Here is a 19,983-nt window from a genome sequence, read left to right as displayed (position 1 = left end):
GTAATATAGGTGAATTGTTTTTTTTTTTTGCATTCAGCTTTCACTCAACAGAGCTATCCCAGGTAACCCAAGCTGGGCAACTTGACAACAGCCAGCCAATAGCTTATTGACCCAGGGCTGCTGGGCTTTAAGGCTGGCACACACTGGCCAAAAGGAATGCATACACTACTCCCACCATTAACATACTGTAGGTCCCCCGCTTAGGTCAGAGTAGGCCAGTTCCTCAACCCACTTCATCCATCCATCCATCCATCCATAACCCTTTTTCTCATTTTTTGTATATGGGGTGAGAGTGTCACTTTACAATCATTTGCAGCCAAGGTTTACACAACCAGCAAATACTCATGCCCGTTTGGTGACATTAGTCAACTCGACCAAATCACCTACAGCCATATTTTTACACTGTTGAGTGGCTAGCCCTGCCAAAGCAGGCAGTCTGTGATCTGTGTTCTCCTGTCTTGATGATACTGCATACTGCAGTAGATGCCCAAAGTGGTTCGTCTATACAACTCTTCCCCCTAGAGGGCACACAGCCGCATTCTTGAATAAGCTTCAGATGGAAACACTGAGCATGTTTTTCAGACTTAGGTGGAACCCCATAGAAACACAGGGAAAACATGCAAACTCCAAACAGGCATTGATCAGAGAACAGGATTGGACCTTGTACCTTGTGCATGGGAGGTGAAGACCTTAGCCATTATGCCAAATGGTCATCAGACCAAAGCAATTCCTTCCAGGATAAAAAAAAATGCTTGTAGAATAAAGATGAGATAAAATGATAAAATAAAATAAATATTTTGCAAAGTAGTTAGTCACACATATCGACAATGTGCTTGGTCAAACAGCTGCACCAAGCAGCGTTAGTTAACTTAAGATAATTGAAATAAACAAACAAACAAAAATATTTTGCACCCATACCATCCAGCTTCATGTAGACAGCTTCACAACTCCTACCCCTTACTTATATATACTAACTTCATGGTTGCACAGCTCTGGAGAAAAAAGGAAAGATCAAATACTCGGAATCTCTGCCAGTATTCAAACAGAAACTGCACCACCTATGGTGATTTCCAGTGTAAAATGTAACTGGGCATTTAAACATATGGGACGAAAAATCATTGAGTTGTGCAATTTATGCTCACAGCCACGTATAGCAAAACTGATTCTAAGTAATTATTTTGCTTTTGAACTAGCAAAGTAAAACAATTCCAAATAAATCATTCTGTTTCTATCTTTAAATGAGCAGAAGTTAGGAAGAGTTTATGTATGAAGGGAAGAAGTAGGGATTGAGGGTAAGAGATGCACAAATGGGCTTTTGATAAGAGCAGGACAAAAATGGAGTTAATTTTATACAAAAATAAGGCAAGCAGGCCTGACAGTATGTCTGAAAACCTTTCAGAAATTAGCCTGAGGCAGTTGTCAGAGTTTCTGAAGGAAATTATCAACAGATTCTTAAACTGTAGACAGACTCACGAAGAAAAAATATGTTAGAAGAGTTGCACCACTTCTTATGGGGTGATAAAAAGCAAGTTAAAAACAAAAACAGTCAGCACTCAATAAATGAGGTTAAAGATTTTTTTTTTAATTAGGCAAAAAAATAAATCTCATCAAAAGATGAAAAACGTACAGACTGGTTTCGGCATACTAGCCTTCATCAGTGTATTAAAAAACTTTATAAATTGCACAGCTCAATAAATACTGCCACAAACACTGTTAAACGTACTGTCATTGGATAATCACAAGTGCTCATTTAGACAGGGTGAGAATAACCCACCTAGTCTAATTATCCATGTTTTCTCCTTCTTATTCAAAATATTATGCCATCCTGCCTTATTTCTGTTACCTTACCCCGAAATTTATCAATAATAGCAAACATAAATTGTGCAGTAGGATGTCTAATGGAATGTTTGTATAGATCATTAGAAATACTTTTATTCCTAATGTCACTTAAGTGTTCTGAAATACGCGCTCTGAGAGGATGCGAAGTTTGTCCCACATAAAAAGCGGAACATGTGCATGTTACCAAATATATAATCCAGTCCATACTGCAATTACCAAAATACTAATATTATAAACTTTCAAGGTATTATTGCTTATAAATTTTTGTTTTTAACTGGATTCTATTTTGGCCATTGCACCTTGCAGTATGTGCAGACATTTGGAACTGAAGACTGTGTGATAAAAAAACAATCTGGAATATCACCAGCTGATGAATCTGATATGTGGTTACAAGAGTAAATATGGAGAGGATGTCTGTTAAATTTGGGTTGGAGCAACATAAAGAGATAAAGCAGAAGAAGGACTTTGGTGCAGTTATTACCGTGTGGATGAGTCAAATGAAACAATGAGACAGGGTGGTCACTTAGGTCAATAAAATAATTGGGATGAAGATACATGTGGTTGTTGATCTGTATACTCAGCACAGACTCCACGTGGGCCAGCAGAGTTATCCAGGCTACAGAGAGCTGAAAAAGCGACTTTTCTTGATAAATAAGTATTTTTTTGTTGCTTTTATCATCTGAATACCTAGCGACTGTATCTCGCCTGCCTTGCTGTTACATTGCAACTGTTTTTTTCTGCATTTAACTTAATTTTGCACTTATAATCTCTGTTACTTATAAACTGTATTGTAGCATTTCTTCTGTGTTAGCTGTAATAGCTGGTTAATAGCATTTATAAGTGTTTGCTGTACCTGCCTGTTCTTTGAAAAAAAAAAAAAAATCTCTTGTTTTTCCTGCTTTACTGGGTTAGATTAGTCCAGTTTCAGAGTTTGCTGACTCCTGGGCTTTGTTTGTGGTTCCTGTGTACTGTTTCCTTGCCTTATTTGGGGGAAAGGAAGTTACCTTGCTTACCAGTGAGAGGGAGAAGCATTGAGCTGCCTTTTGGTCCAGTTTTGTGAGGTTTCAGACAGTAACTAGTAGTTTATTGGTCATTTGAATAGTTTCTAGCTTTTTCCAGCCCTCTGGTATAAAACACGCTAAACGCGTGTTTTCCAGCTTGTACCTACTCAGCACAGACTCCACGTGGGCCAGCAGAGTTATCCAGGCTACAGAGAGCTGAAAAACGACTTTTCTTGATAAATAAGTATTTTTTGTTGCTTTTATCATCTGAATACCTAGCGACTGTATCTCGCCTGCCTTGCTGTTACATTGCAACTGTTTTTTTCTGCATTTAACTTAATTTTGCACTTATAATCTCTGTTTGTTACTTATAAACTGTATTGTAGCATTTCTTCTGTGTTAGCTGTAATAGCTGGTTAATAGCATTTATAAGTGTTTGCTGTACCTGCCTGTTCTTTGAAAAAAAAAAATCTCTTGTTTTTCCTGCTTTACTGGGTTAGATTAGTCCAGTTTCAGAGTTTGCTGATTCCTGGGCTTTGTTTGTGGTTCCTGTGTACTGTTTCCTTGCCTTATTTGGGGAAAGGAAGTTACCTTGCTTACCAGTGAGAGGGGAAGCATTGAGCTGCCTTTTGTCCAGTTTTGTGAGGTTTCAGACAGTAACTAGTAGTTTATTGGTCATTTGGGGCCAGTTTCTAGCTTTTTCCAGCCCCAGAGTAAAACACGCTAAACGCGATTAGCGCGATTTAGCGAGTTGCCACAGTTGCACACTAGGGCAGCGGCCCTTAGCAAAGTTGAAACTATTTGGCCCATCTAAATTCCACTCTTCAAATTTTCCCTTAAAACTACCTTCCTTGAACTATACTACTGATCTAACTCATGTATCCTATAACTAAAAGATCATCTCTACTTGACTCCAAGTAGACTATACTCTATCTGTAAAACCTAGCACTTGCTCCTACAGTACTTATCACCTTGATACAGCACTCTAGGTATAGTTAGTACCCGAAAAGGCAAACCCCATTTCTTGCTCACCCACATCCCCAAATCTCTTTTAAAGTTTTTTGTCTATTCCCTTCTAGCATGTCAAGGATCAGTTGCTAGTGTCCTCTCCTACTCAGCTGGTGAACCTGGGAATATTGAGGCAATGTTACAACTGCCTCATGTACACAGACAACCCTCTCCTCCTCCCACAAAACACAAATACATGCGAGAGATGCACTTATACGGCCAAACTGGAGGCTGAGCTCTCTCAACACAGGACTGGTAAGACCAGACAGGATGAGAAGGTCACCACATACACTATAGACCCAGTCTCACATAGTACCATCACAACCTCAAATCATACATATACACACACAAAGACATACCGGAGGCTCTGATCAAAAATCTACCAAAACAGCAGAGGCCACCAAAGCAGACACGCAAACAACTACCACCTCAAAACACAACACCTGCAACACATAGACCTCATAGTCAGAGTGTCAAACAGTCACAGCCCTAAGGCCAAACACAATGCCAGACACACTAGTCATTGGTGACTCCATAGTCAGACACACTGATGTCCCGCCACCAGACTGAGTAAGGAGAAGGTCACAGTAAGCTGCTTGTCGGGTGCTAGAATCCACATAACACATGCACTCAGGTCTCTCAACAGCAGGTACAAGGCACGATTCAATCATTGTCCACGCTGGTGTTAATGACCTGAGACGCACCTCCTTGGACTACATGAAAAGAGACATAGAGGAGCTCTCTGATTATGTAGCCCAAGCAGGTATGACCCTGACCTTGAGCAGTATCCTTCCTCCACCGAGAATGATGCCACAATACAGAGATAAGATCATCAGCTTTAACATTTGGCTTAAATTTAGTGTCATTCAAAGGGGATCCAATGTCTGTCTGCCTGGGATGACATGCTGGACAAGCCACGCTGCTTCCGCAAGGGACGGCTTGCACTTGTCACCCTGGATTCCGGATTCTGGCAAAGGCTCTTGCCACCCCATAGTGCCTTTTTAGGCAAGGCTCAAATTCTAAACCTACCACCCTAGAACAAAACAAAGAAAAAAACTAAGGGTAATGCTGCTCAATGCCAGAAGTCTCAACCTCAAGATGCACGCACTCGAGGCCCTTCTCAGTATGGAGAACATCGATGTCTGTGCTGTGACAGAAACCTGGTTCAAGGCTCCTGAGAGCACCCCAGCACTATCAGGTTTTACCTCATATCATGCCCGCCCCAAAACCCGGACAACACCAAGAAGAAAGGAGGAGGGGTATCCATATTCATCAAGGACACCCACATCTCAAGATTGGTGGCATCGCACGATGCATCGGAAACCATCCAGGTGCAGTTAACCATAGGCAAGACTGCTATGCAAATTGTAGCATGTTACAGGCCACCCTCGCAAACTCAGGAACCTCATATGGCCTTCCTGAAAACACTGGAGGGGATAAATGTATCTCCAAACACCATCATACTAGGTGACTTCAACTACCCAAATATAGACTGGGAACACTACTCAAGCCCAAACACTCTAGCCCAAAAGTTCCTGGAATTCATAAACTCAAATGCCATGGAACAACTAGTCACCATCCCCACAAGAGGAGAGAACATACTTGATCTCATCATCACAAACATGGGAGCACAATGTTCAGTGCCAGAAGTATACCCCTCACTGGTGAGATCTGATCACAACCATCTCGCTTGGAGGTCCTCATCCCGCCCCACCCGAAATGAAAAAGCCCACAGTAAAGAATTTCTCGAAGCCCGCCTTCACACTCCTAAAGCCTAGGGTGGTTTCCTTTAAGCCCCCTGAGCCAGCGGTTAACATTACTCAAACCGAGAATCACTGACAAATGCCTTCTACCAGCACCTGCAGGGCTGCATGGATCAGGCAATCCCAAGCAAAACAAAGACTCTTTGTACCAAAGGCAAGCGCCCAGTTTGGTGGACCCCAGCCATAAACAAACTCTACAACAAAAGGAGAAAGCTACTACAAGATAGAGCAAAATCCTTAAAAGGTAAGACACCGCTGATCACTATAAGTAAAAAGCTGAGAGCTCTCATAAAATCATCCAAAGCTAATTTTGAGAGAAAAATAGCTAAGGACTCTAAAGACAACCATAAGGCATTCTTTAGCTATGTCAGAAACCTAGGAGGAAACTCCCAGATATGCTCAGAATTAGTTCATAATGATGTGAAGATTACTGATCCTACAGACATTGCCAACATACTGGCTGACAGGTTCAGTGCAAACTTCTCCCCCCCCTCCCCCCCTAAAGGAGAGATATCTATACCAAATGATTGTAGCCCCCAAACATCTCTAACGCCCAGGTGAGGACTCCGCTCACCAAGGCAAAGAACACAGCATCCATGGGACCTGATGGTGTCCCCGGCTGTGTGCTCCATGAACTCAACGAGGAATTAAATCCACAGTTAGACAGCTGTTTAATCTTAGTCTCGCCTCCGGATACGCACTCCAGGGAATGGCGCACAGCGACTGTGGTCCCATCCACAAAGGCGCGCTTCCACCACCCTGAAATTACCGCCTATTAGCTTGACAAGCCTTATCTGCAAAGCCATGGAGAGGATCATAATGGATCTCATAAATAAAGACATAGGGAATTTGCAGACTTTGGATTCAACCCAGTTTGGCTTTGTCAAAGGCAGATCATGCCTTCTAAACTTGGTCGACTTTTTTCAAACAGTCACCAAGGCCATTGATGAGGGAAAGGCAGTCCATACAGCCTACCTAGACCTGGCGAAGGCTTTCGATACAATACCCCACTCGGGTATCATTGAAAACTCATCAACTTAAATGTAAACCCATACATTACAAGATGGGTTGCAAACTGGCTGAGTGACAGAACACACAGGGTCAGGGTTGCTGGTGCCATGTCAGACTCCAAAGCCTGTCACAAGTGGTGTCCCACAGGGCTCAGTCCTGGCCCACTCTTGTTTGGCATCTACTTTTCTGAAGTACAAGCAAACACAGGAGGGTTATGAGCTGACAAAGTTTGCAGATAACTGCAAACTGGGCCGAGTTGAAAACACATCCGACACAGATATCCTCCAGAAGGGTCTCACAGAAACGGATAACTGGTGCCAGAGCCATGGCCTTAAGTTAAATGCCAAGAAATGCATAGTCATACCCTTCGGGAAAAATAAGGTCACCCCTAGCTACCAAATAGGTGGCAATCCCCTGAACACAGAAGAAGTTATTAGGGACCTAGGAACCCAGGTTGACAGTAGCCTTTCATTCGACAGTCATATTGCTAAAGTAGTTAGGAAGACCTTCTACATTGCCCACCTTATCATGAAGGGATTCACATCCAGATCAAGGGAAGTCATAGTCCCCTATACTCATCACTCATCAGACCAATGATTGAGTACAATGCCCCATTCGGAATGTACCTGACCCGACACTTGCAGCAGCTGGAGAGGCCACAAAAGTTCCTCACCAAAAGGATAAAGGGTCTGAAAAATCTGTCTTATGCTGCCCGACTGAAAGAACTCCACTTATATTCAGTTGCTGCACCGCTTGCTCAGAGGGGACCTATGCCTGACATACAAGGCAATGTCAAACCCAGACCTGATGAACATGCTTCATCTCAAAAATCTAGATCCTCAGAGCCACAAGGGCGGAGACTTAAACCTAGACACGGTTATTAATAGGACGTGCTGGAGGGATAGATTCATCACCCAAAGACTCCCTATGCTGTGGAACAAAATCCCGGTTTATGTGAGGCAAAGCACCTCGCTGGCCTTGTTTAAGAGAAATCTTGACCAATGGATGGGAGATCGCAGATACACCCCAGGGGTTACCTCAGTGTCACTGCTTGACAGAGGCACAGCTAAATAATGGGCATAGTTTCTCCAACCTAAAGGGGAGGCGTAAGCCACAAAACTATGGGCTAGGCTTATAAATGCCCTCGGGCAGATAGCCTAGTATGAACCTATGAACCTATGTATATGTAAGAAATGATGTTCAAATGGGATTCACCAATGTACTTCTTTCTAATTCTGAAAGTTGCAGATCTAGGTTTAATGCAAATTTTTTTGTTTTTTTGTTTTTGCAATTTGTTGTGTTTGAGTATCAATGAAATTGCTGTACATGCAGGCATTAGTGTGCTGTTTATCCTGTAATCTTTAAATCCCAAGCTTTCCATTAATATTTGCAAAAATGCAGGAAGTTTGTTAAAATATTCTCGTACAATCACAAAATGAAAAAAAAAAAAAGTATTAAAATACTGCAACAAATTTCCTAATGATGTTTTAGACCTACTTCATGGACACATGTAGTAAAGTGTGATTTCCAGGTAACAGTGCAAAGTCACCTACTGAGAAGTAAGGATGTAGCCACATGGGTCTACTTTAAAATGTCGACTTACAATTTCATCAATGTTCAAAACAGCGAGACGAAAACATCAGATGCTTACAATCACGAGCTCCCAGAACATTGTATTTTCTCTCAGGGAAAGTAACCACTTGGCCACCAACAATAACATTACAAACAAACAAACTGCACCTACCAAAGTGGGGAGCTTCGCCCTATACCCCCAGCGCACACACACACACACACACACACACACACACACACACACACACACACACACACACACACACACAAACACATACCCTACTTTAATATATCAACTCCAAGATTGCACTACAGGGGAGAAAGGGCAAAGTTCACCATGATGGCAAAGTGATTACTTTCCTGGATAGAAAATACAATGTTCCGTGAGTTTGTGGTTGCAAACTTTCAACATTTTTGTCTCACTGTTTTGAATGTCGATGAAATGGTAAGCCGACATTATGAAGGGGACCCAGCCACACATACATTGCATATTGTGTAATGAAATGGAATGAAAGTTCAGTTTTAATAGAAGCTTTGGCATATTTTTCAGGCTATATGCTCACCAGAGATATACATTGTCTGGGCAGGCAGGTGGTACAAGTACCTGAACTACACTTGGAAGGGGAGTGCTGACATCCTGGAAGATGGCATATAATTCCTATAATCCTGGCTGAGCAGAACTTCAGGACATTAATTTCTTTACAAGGGGGATTTAACATGGAATGGAACTGGAACTGTCTTATTTGATTGTAATATAATTTTATTTTAATGTGTAATTGTTTGATTGATTGAATAATTGGTGGTTATGCTTCTGTATATAAAGCACTTGCAGGATGACGAATGTATATTCTGTAAAGGCCAAAGGGCTGAGGCACTAGAGGAAGTTTACATTATTGTTTGTTTTTTTTAATAAAGTATTTTGAGGAAACTGGTCCATCTTTCTTGTGGTTCCTATTTGTGGACTTTAGTTCATTGGTGGTTGCTCATATCACTTTCTTTACTTACTAAGTCATTATTCTGTAATGCGTGTGACAAAAATCTGGAGCATTTTTTTATAAATGCTAGAGATATGAGCCTTCATGTAATATGGCAGCTCAAGCTTGCAACTGCTAAATGTTCAATAGTTTACCCCAAATTTATAACCCACTCATTATTCCAAAGATTCTTATGAATGCAATTTATATCTTTTTAGATTACATTTTAAATTATTTTATCAAATGCATTAAAATAAATTGCACATGCTATGCAAATGTTCTCTGCTGCAATATAACACAGCTGCTTACAATTTTTAAACATCTTTCTTAAATCATCACATTTAAAGTTGCAACACGAGTTCACATACTTTAATAGAAAACAAGCCATTTCTTTTTAACAATTATCATTCATTGCAAAGGAATTGGAAAAGTGCTCCTTCCCGACCACATCCATTTCTTTTCTCTCCTTTACATCAGTCAAAAATGATCTTACGGTTTATATAGATTTTTGATTTCCATTTTCTGTTACTAGCCATTTAGCAGCCAATAACATAAAAGTTAGTAAGGCATTACCATATCTAGGTAATTCAAATCCTATATCCAGGAGCGGCCTTAGGTCAACTGGTGCCCTAGGCAAAAGGGTTCCATGGCACCCCCCCACACACACCACCTGTTGCCCCCATCCTGGTCTACCTACACCAAATAAATACTGGAAAAGCACCCCCTGCTAGAGCAGCACCCTAGGCAGCCACCTAGTTGGCCTATGCCTAAGGCCAGCTATGCCTATATCCCTGCTCAGAAGAATCAGTTCCTTAGCTACTACCATTTGTTCCTCCAACATTCTGACAAAGTAGTCTGCAGGGGATTTTTAAAATCTGCCAATTTGTTACATTCCCAGAGAACATGTTCCCAATTACCTCTTTCTTCCCTTCCACATCTCCAATGTTGTTGATTATTTTAGTGATACATGGTCACAAGAAGATTATGATGAACGTATAATAGTTATGAAACCCATCAAAGCTTATGTTTACTTTGGCAAATGTAGTCATATACCTTAGCCAGCTTGTCACATTCTGACCCAAAGTGTACAACTCAGCCATGTATACAGACCATGTCAAGTGCAAACATGCATTCAGTCTTGACTTGCTTTCTCAGTAATACAAATTTCACTGTAATATTAGAATTGTGCATTCTCTAGATGCATCAAGGTTGCTTCATGCATACATGCATGCATGCTGTTTACACTTTCATTGCCATACTGAGGTCACAATTAAGGAATTCTTTTACTAAAGCAATTTTATGAAGTGCCATATTAAAATGAAATACTTCTCCACAAACATCTTTAAATAAAAGTTGTTAGACTGTTATGCCAGACAGTTAGAGAGGTGCTACGGAAGACAAAGCCACTGTGATACTGATTGCCCAAAAAATTATAAATTCTTTATTCACATTCTCAACAATATTTACTGTACACAATGTCACTGATCCACTGACTGCCAAGAATCTTGAGTAACTGCTAGCAGAAATCACTGATGTCAAAGAAAACACTGATTCTGGTGTATGGTCTGAATACCATGCTACAAGTCTTTCATGCAGAAGGGATCCAATGTACATGTGACTATGAAACTTTAGCTATATACCCATTCATTAATCCTACCCTGTCTTTGGAAAATCAGTGAAAGTTCAGTTGATATTGACTTTTAGCTGGGACTTTCATAAATATACAAAAGACCACAAAATCAAAAATAAGAAAGATATTTTTGAAGAGACTTAACCCTACCTTTTACTTTTACCTCCACAAGATCATGGTCATCTTCTAACCCATGTTGCATTTCACAGCGATAGATTCCAGAGTCGTTTGTTCTTAGCTCAGTAAGAGTTAAGGTGAGGTCACTTGGGGATTCATGGTAGCTGTGCAGAGATGCTCTGCCTTTATAATCCTCACTGATTTTTACTTTTTGACCCTGAGCAACCAAAATTTCTGACTCATATCCATTGACAATGAAAGTCCACTTCACTCTTGGACTGTTGAGGACTGCCCTGCGGCCCACTCTGGAGACCAGTGAGGGGTCAGCATTGAAGACATAGCAAGGAATTGTGAGAGACTCGGAGAGTACCCCTTCCAATGGACGCTGTGCTGTAATAGTAACTTTGAGTGCCTTAGTGCCATCTGTTAAGAAAAAAAGATATGAAGAACAGAACATTAAAAAGGAAAAGGGAAGCTGTATTAATGTGTTTTCACTTGCTAATCTAGAAGTTCCAACTGGAGCTCCAAAATATAGGCACAGCATCAATATATAATACACATATAACACTGAGGTAAGCATTTACAGCAACTGAATATAGAAAGAAAGAAGCTAAAATAAAATAAATGAATCAATAATTTATAGTAGCTAATAGGATCCACCCCACACCCCCAAATATCATTTCATTGACTACTCACACTACCTAGCCTCCCTTATCAAACCCTATTACATAAGAACAAGGAACTAACAAAGCTAACCATAAAGTGAAATAATTACAAACAACTTAAAAAATGTTTTTGTATGAACTAAATCTCCTTACAACCCCATGTTTTAGGCTTTATATTGCCCACACTCTTGTTATATCTACAAATTCCAAGGTCATATGACTTGACAAGGATTAGTAACAATAAATACTTTTTTAAAACTGATAACTTTCCCTTCTCGATAGTTACATGACCCCAGAAAATAGGCTGCACAGCATAGTCAAGTCATCAGACTCATATGATATAGTCATACTTGTAAGAATGGCAACTCAGTCAATAAGGCAAATTGACAAGTGTGAATCAAACAGACGGCACTCGATGAAAATGGACTCAGCTAGATGTGTCTCTCACCCATACCTGTGAAGTGCTACAAAACTGTTGTTCTTATTAACTTTTTAAGTGACTTTGGGGCAATATTTAAAGAATATCACTGATGGCTGGTATCCTACTCCTACCCAGACATCTTTCAGGCTGCAAAACTATTGTTCTATTAACTTTTTAAAACACTTTAAGGGGATATTTAAAGACTATCGCTGGTGCCTACTATTCACCTCCTATGCATATTTCCTGCTGCAAAGCCCTTGTTCTCTCAGCCTTTTACATAACTTAAACTAGCCTTGCTGTTTAGTTCCCCCCACATATTTCAGAATTTGCTCATTAATGTAGAGGAGTTGAGAGGTTTGACACCCTCCCCACAAGCTCATTCATTCATTCATATGCAAAAACACACACACACACACACACACACACACACATACTCAGCCTACCCTCACCTATCACACTCATAAACATACTCTCCATTCACCCCTCCCCCCAAACACACACACCTACCCTATCTATCCCATAACTAAGCCCCAAGTACTGACAGACACACATAAACACTCAACTGAGATAATTCATTCATCTACACAGACTTATGCATGCAGCCACACACATACAGACATGCACCCCCCCCCCCATACTTGTTCGCTAAACTCCCTGGCACTTACCTCTAAAGCAGTCTCTGCTATTGACAGTAATGGGTGAGCATGAACTTTTGGCTAAGTTCTTTAACTCTCAGAATCACTCGGCTGTATAAATGCTTTACAACAGGCATTTCCAGGGAAGACCACATGGCTCTTTAGCATAGCTCTCACGCCCGCACCCCCCAAAACCATTATTAACATTTTATTAACATTTTATGGTAGGCTGTAGAGGCAGCCCACTGTGATGCTGCATTGTTAACATTTTATAGTAGGCCACAAAGACAGCCCACTGTGATGCTGCATCATTAACATTTTATGGTAGGCCACAGAGACAGCCCAGTGTGATGTTACATTAATAACATTATGTGGTAGGCCACAGCGATACGCCACTGTGATGATGCATTATTAACATTTTATGGCAGGCCACAGAGGCAGCCCACTGTGATGCTGCATTATTTACATTTTATAGTAGGCCACAGAGACAGTCGACTGTGATGCTGAATTAACATTTCAAGGTAGGCCATAGAGACAGCCCACTGTGATCCTGCATTAATAACATTATGTGGTAGGCCACAGAGGTAGCCCACCATGATGCTGCATTATTAACATTTTATGGAAGGCCACAGAGACAGACCACTGTGACGCTGCATTATTAACATTTTATGGTAGACCACAGAGACAGCCCATTGTGATGCTGCATTATTAACATTTTATGGTAGGCCACAGAGACAGCCCATTGTGATGCTACATTAATAACATTATGTGGTAGGCCACAGAGATAGCCCACTGTGATGCTGCATTATTAACATTTTATAGTAGGCCACAGAGACAGCCCACTGTGATGCTGCATTATTAACATTTTATGGTAGGCCACAGAGACAGCCCATTGTGCCACTGTGATGGTGCATATCTTCATGGTAGAGCATTGTAATGGTACTTTGTCTGAACTGGAAATGGTTACCACCGGTTGTAAAAAATTAATTTAACACTAGCATTAACCCTTCTGAATCCTAGTTAGTGGATTCATTTATAAACAGAATCATGCTTTTACTGAAGTAAGCTTGTCAGAGGTGTTGCTAGCTATTTTTGTGCCCGATGCCATCTTTGGTCTTGTGCCCTTCCCACCCCTGAAAAAAAGGTTTTCTATGAAATTGAATAGCAAAAAAAAAAAACACTTGTTACAGTTTATATTATGAATGGATGCTCAGGTTTGAGTGTAAATAAAATTTAAACTGCTTGCTACATTTATAGGAAGCAATTGCTAAGGTTTATATCATGCACAGATGGCTACAGTGCTCAGTTTTGATCTCAGATTCCTTTTTTGAATTGACCATTCCCTGTACATCAAGATCCCACTTGTATAAGTCTTTTGAACAGGCTTTTGCCTGGGAATCAGGCTGCCAACTCTTTAGTTTCTGTGGGCCACACGTCTGTCTGCATCCCTCTAGAATCCGTCTACAATGAGAGGCAAGCATTTCAGTTTCCAGCTTCCATTCTCATTTTAAAAAAAGTATTCCCTGCTCCTTGGTTATTTCAACTCCATCTGTAGGCTATCTCATTACATGACAGATCTTCAAATTCTTTCTGGCTCCACTTATGAACCCTTTCATTGAATGACAGGTTGCCCATTTTCACTATATTGTATAACCCCCCAGACATGGGAGGCTATACCAGTGGCCAATTCTCAGCATAGTGAGTCACCTGATTCAGCAGTGTAACCCAGACATGGTCAGGTTACAGTCTTCCAGAGTCACCTTAGGATATGAGAATCATAGCCACATGGATCTACCTTCCATCGAGGCACTGTCCATTCAACATTGCCATGTCATTTGCTATACTTCCTGGACTTTGAAATGTTATAAATTCAAATTTTATGCATTATAGAGGTTCTTTATCTTGGACCATAATGGCTTTTGAAAAGTGGCCATATTTTTCAAACATCCTTTTCAAACTCTGTTCATCTGTGATATATGCCAAACCACCAACAAACATTTTCTTTGTATTATAACATTAGACAGAGGTCTTGTTTTGTTTGTCACTAGTGGAAATTTCATCAGGCTACTTTCTGGACTTTGCTTTCTATCCTGATTCTTTTTTCCTCTTTCATAGTGAATTTTTTTTATCAGAGCCTCTTTGACCACCTTGCTCATTTTTTACCTGGAGTTTATTTTACTGCACACTATAAGGCAACACTTTTACTTTTCTGATTTGCCTTTGGCACATCACTTTGTGGTCGCCTTTGTTTTACTGCATTCTTTATTTCAGTTTTTCTTTGTCTTGATTTTACTCTTATTTTGTTTTTAATTCAGTTTGTCTTGTTTCGTTTCCTGTTGCTGTAATAGCCTAGGAATCCCTTCTAGAGGGCTATTATTAGAATTCCCGCTCAGCTATTTTTAAGACTTGCACTTTTAAGGAGCCATGATCCTTAGAATACCTTTTATATTGTTAGTTCCTTTCATTTGCATTAACAGCTCTTAGCTTTTGTTTTGCGCTGTAGTGTTAATGTTTTAAAATTTGCAACAGATTTCTCCACACAATATTTGCTATCTCTTTATCTCAAGTTATCACTAGAATTTTTTACTGAGTTATATGCTCCTTGCACAGCTCACTTATTTTTGCTGTTGACTACCTTTTCACACCATGCACTTCCAGACAAAGCTAAAAGGACTAGTAGATGGCACCAGGGAAATTTTTAAATATTACTTACGGCCAATTATAAAAGTTAATAGAGCAACATCTCTAGCATCAGGAACGAGTTTCTGAACAATAAGAGGAATGAAATTCTAATGCCTAGCATTACTGTCTGACTGCAATTGTGTGATTTATGGGAATGTAAAATAACTAAAAAGATACATCAGGGATGTTCTTCAACTCATCAACTCAGAGACAAGTAAGAGGTATTGTGGTGTGTGTGTGTGTGTGTGTGTGTGTGTGTGTGTGTGTGTGTGTGTGTGTGTGTGTGTGTGTGTGTGTGTGTGTGTGTGTGGCATGTGTGTATCTGAGTGTTTGAATGTGTGCACATGTGTCTGAGAAAGAATGGGGGGGGGGTGTCACCTGTACCAACAAGATGCATGGGAGGTGCTTTCTGAAGGAAAGTGTTGATTTGCACTAGAGGTAATTGCCAGTGATACAGAGACATGCAAATTAGCCAATGAATCATATTTTCACTGATCACAGAAATGTTCCCTTTTGGCCAACGCTCTTACCACCTGCAGTGAGATTTTTTTCTGAGTCCCAGGTCTTGTGTGTTCTGTGAAAGTTAAATATTTGAATATGTGGCTATGAAGAAAACAAAAACATAATCATAGATGAAAATGTGTGTCACTGGAGTTAAAACTCTTAAATGTGTAAACAGAGAGAGCCTCAAGTCACTATTTTACATATATATATATATATATATTTTGCTAGCATGCTTTAGAAAAGTTAACCTACTGATATGTGTTGTCCCAAACCCTAACCCTACTCCTGTCCCTAATCCTGTAACTTACCTTAGAAAAACCTTTTCCTTAAAACTACCATTATTCAGACAAATTTTGTCTGAATGTGTAGTCAGCTTTTGTTTAATGGATCACAAAACAAAATCATTTCTTTTTCAGATCTTTTTTATCTGTATTTTTGTATGTTGATTTTAAATACCAGCATCAATCAACTGTTTTTTGATGTCTGTGCATTTCAATCAATCAACAAACATTTATATATACACTCATACATACAGACACATGCAGACACACACATGTACGTACATTATATATATATATATAAATTCAATTTATAATTTCGAAATACTGAAATACCGAATTTCAAAATCATAAAGTCGAATGTCCACAATCCTGACAGCACACAATCACAAACACATATACACCATACACCACACAACACATACATTGTCCAACCCACACTAGAACAAACAAAACACACAAAAACACAAACAAACCTACACTACATGTAAGCAGATGGGCAAGCCCCCCTGCACCCCCCGTGTGGGGGGGTGTGCCCCCCACACACCCCTACTTATATATACTAACTCCGGGATCGCACAGATACAAAAAGGAAACACACACCCACACATTTCACAGTCCCTCGAACACACACAAACATCACACATATACATACATCAACACATCCAACACTTACACACATTCAGACACACTCAAACTCCCACACAAAACCCTTACAAAACACTCACTTACCTTCAACTGCACCTACATCCATTCACGATACACTCCCAATACCATACGCCATGTACCGTAAGCCATAACCATGAGTTCAACATACTCAAATTCACGATTATGCACTTTCGTGATTTTTGAGTTTTCGACTTTATGATTTCGAAATACTGAAATTCGGTATTTCAGTATTTTGAAATAATAAAGTGAACCCAATCAAACCAGAGGACCTTTTGCTGTGAGGTGACAATGCTACCGCTGCACCACTGTGCCATCCACAAACGACTTACCCTTGTTATGTATGCAGAATAAAAAAAAAAGTCATATGTCTTTGTTTCTGTTTGGGCATTTTATTGCATACTTAAAGGGGAATATGATAAGCCTGCCAAAGACTACATTTATGCCTTGAAGTGAGGTACAGCTTAAGCTCACAATACACTAAGGTGCCAAAAGTACTGCACTGGGGAAATGCTTAGCAGTCTGAAACCCATATCTATCTCATTCGTTTCAATGATGAAGAAAGCAAAACCAGAAAAGGACTCAATTTGTCAAAAGGCTGGCACTGGGCTGGATGCAGAGCTTGGGACTGTGTAAACTGACAAGTTGCTGAAGGTTCAAAATGGGTAGGTTGCTCTAGGAAAAAAAAATCTTACTACAGTTTTGTCAAGTAGCTTGTCACTATCGACAACTTCACTTCTACTATTGTCAAGAAATACTGTTTTTACTTACTGAGTCCTTCTCCTTTGGAGTATATAGCATAGCTTCAGTTTTTGAAGCATTTACATACATAATTATAGAACCATAAAATATAAAAGGTAAGTGAACCTTTTGGACATTTATACCTAGCCAGCCACCACCATTAAACCTTACCTCTTTTTCAAGGAGTGACAAACCAGTCATACCGGGAGGTAACTCTATGAAAATCCATCCACTTATCTGATTCCTTCTTGTCCAAGTACTCCTCACAGCTAGTACAAGCACAATGCTTCCTCACTAAAAATAAATCAAGGGTCTAAATTATAAAAACTAATCAATCCATCTCAAATCCTCATCTCTCTTCTCGATATCATAAAGACTACTGAGAAGCAATCGCTGCCTTGTGTATACAGCCTCAACAGACCCTATTTTGTCAGATCTATTACACACCCAGAAGGCCAGTGGTATCAGAAATGGACCTCAATCTCTTTTGAAAGATTAACAGAACATGCTGGAGAGACAGGTATGTATCACAGAAAATAGCACTTCTATGAAACAGTCTTCCTCCTCTGCAAAAAGCATAGTACTTCCCTTATTCTATTCAAAAGAAATGGATGGTAACCAAAAATTCACCACCGGTTTAGCACCAGTGGTCTTCACTGACAGGGAGAGCATGTAAGTACCCTACATATACTTACGCAGTCCATCTCTGGAGATTTATGATGCAAAATAGAATAGCTAATAAGTACCATGGGGATGCAGGGCTAGGCTTCTTAAGATCTTCACAGATCAATTACCTAGTAAGCACCTATGAACCTGTAAATCTTCAAGCTAATGATAAATGACTTATTTTGAATTTACAGATTTGATTAAGATTTCTTAATTTTGAATTTACAGATTTGATTAAGTTTTCTTAATTATCTGAATTTGATAAAACTATCATGTGAATGACTTGGTTGCAACTGTTCCCAGTGCTTTTAAGTAATGTGGTCATTGATTATGGATATTATACTTGTCACAGATGTCATGCTATTTATAATCAGTGATGTGTTTTTAAAGTACTGAGAAACCTGCACTAGAGATTAATTCAATTCACATTTCAGTGTGATTATGAAGATACCAACATTTTTTATTTATTTATTTTTTTTTATTTTGTATTTTGTGTGTGAACATGAGTGACTGTGTTTGTGTTTTTCTGTTTGAGACTTTGTTAGTTCTTGTAGCGGAAGTAATTAGCTGTAGAAGACTAAATAGCTGAGTCTCTGAATGACTACAATAAAATGCTTTAGATGACACATTTTTTTAATTACCTTTTATAAGCAACTCCCCCTTTAATGTTGGATGTAAACCAAGATAAGGTTTCTTCTGTTGTAGTTTTGGGGATGTTAGGAAGGCTATATACAAGCCTTCTGTATGTTAAGCTCACTTCAATATTTAAGAGCATTTGTAATCCTTTAGAGGGTTTCATTATTTGAAAAGTATCATAGCAAGAATATACCTCCCATTTTTCCCAAAGTGCCAGGACTGCAGAGTTCAGAAGACCCATTCTATATCAAACAATCCAAACCACAAAATTGAAGGTGCTCTGTTCCTACATATATGACGTTTAAATATTCTTACCCATCATGGGTGGTTGTCCTTTTACTGTGGTTGAAATCAACTATCGAGCAGCCAAGCTGTTATACATAAGGAGTAAAATTCAGAAACATGTTAACACTCTTCTCTCAGTTGTAGTTACATAAGTGTTTCACTGAAACTTAGAAACTAGGCGTGCATTTTTCTTTGGTTTATCTTTGCTTTGTTTTCCTCTGTCACATATATTCTTATCATAAATCCAACATTAAAACAGATTAATCTTCAGTTAAAAGTTATATCACCATTGCATCCATATTTAGCACATAACATAGCAGCATTTAGAATGCATTGATATGGCATATGTAATACCTCTTGGGCATCTCTTTAAAATACCAATATAATGCTTTAAAAAATGAAAGAAAGACAATAAAATTACTAATAATTACCTGAAGTGCCTTGGAATGAAGAAGCACACATGACCAAGGATACAGTCAGTAGTAACAGGAAAACGGTAGACATCATATTATTTCTGTTGAAACAAAAAACAGTAAAAAATAGATTACTAGCTGTGTACTAATTTGTGACTAACTTTCTTTTCTTGGCACAATAACTGGGGCATAAGATTCTTGGGGGAAGCTACCTGTGATTAATTTATCTACTAGTAATGATGGCTACTTAAGGTGCTACCACACTCTTACAAATATTTATAAATGCACTTCCTAAAGGGTCTAATAAGAAAAGGAACCTTCAGTTTACTGTTCAAGAATAAACCGCACTGTAGACATGAATAGGATATCTTGCTACACTACAATACCCCTTCCTGGAAATGTTAAAAAAGTAACTGCTGCCATGTCCATATTGTTTACACAATTTGTCACAGTTAGGCTTTGCTTCTGTCTGCATG

General features: G+C 39.5%; 1 protein-coding gene across 1 annotated transcript in view; it reads right to left on the bottom strand.

The window, feature by feature from the left end:
* Positions 1 to 19,983, bottom strand: part of BCAN (brevican) — a 923,936-nt gene that overhangs the window by 754,812 nt on the left and 149,141 nt on the right. The window contains exons 2-3 of the mRNA XM_044079780.1: positions 19,526 to 19,608; positions 10,949 to 11,338 (exon numbers count right to left, since the gene is read on the bottom strand). Coding sequence (XP_043935715.1) covers positions 10,949 to 11,338; positions 19,526 to 19,601 — 466 coding nt within the window. The 5' untranslated portion in view covers positions 19,602 to 19,608. The remainder of the gene's footprint in view (positions 1 to 10,948; positions 11,339 to 19,525; positions 19,609 to 19,983) is intronic.

This window comes from Protopterus annectens, chromosome 8.part0, assembly GCF_019279795.1.
Source record: "Protopterus annectens isolate FY-2018-M chromosome 8.part0, PAN1.0, whole genome shotgun sequence".
Classification (NCBI taxonomy): domain Eukaryota; kingdom Metazoa; phylum Chordata; order Ceratodontiformes; family Protopteridae; genus Protopterus; species Protopterus annectens.
Note: the sequence above shows the minus strand (reverse complement) of the source record. Positions and strands in the feature narration are given on the sequence as shown.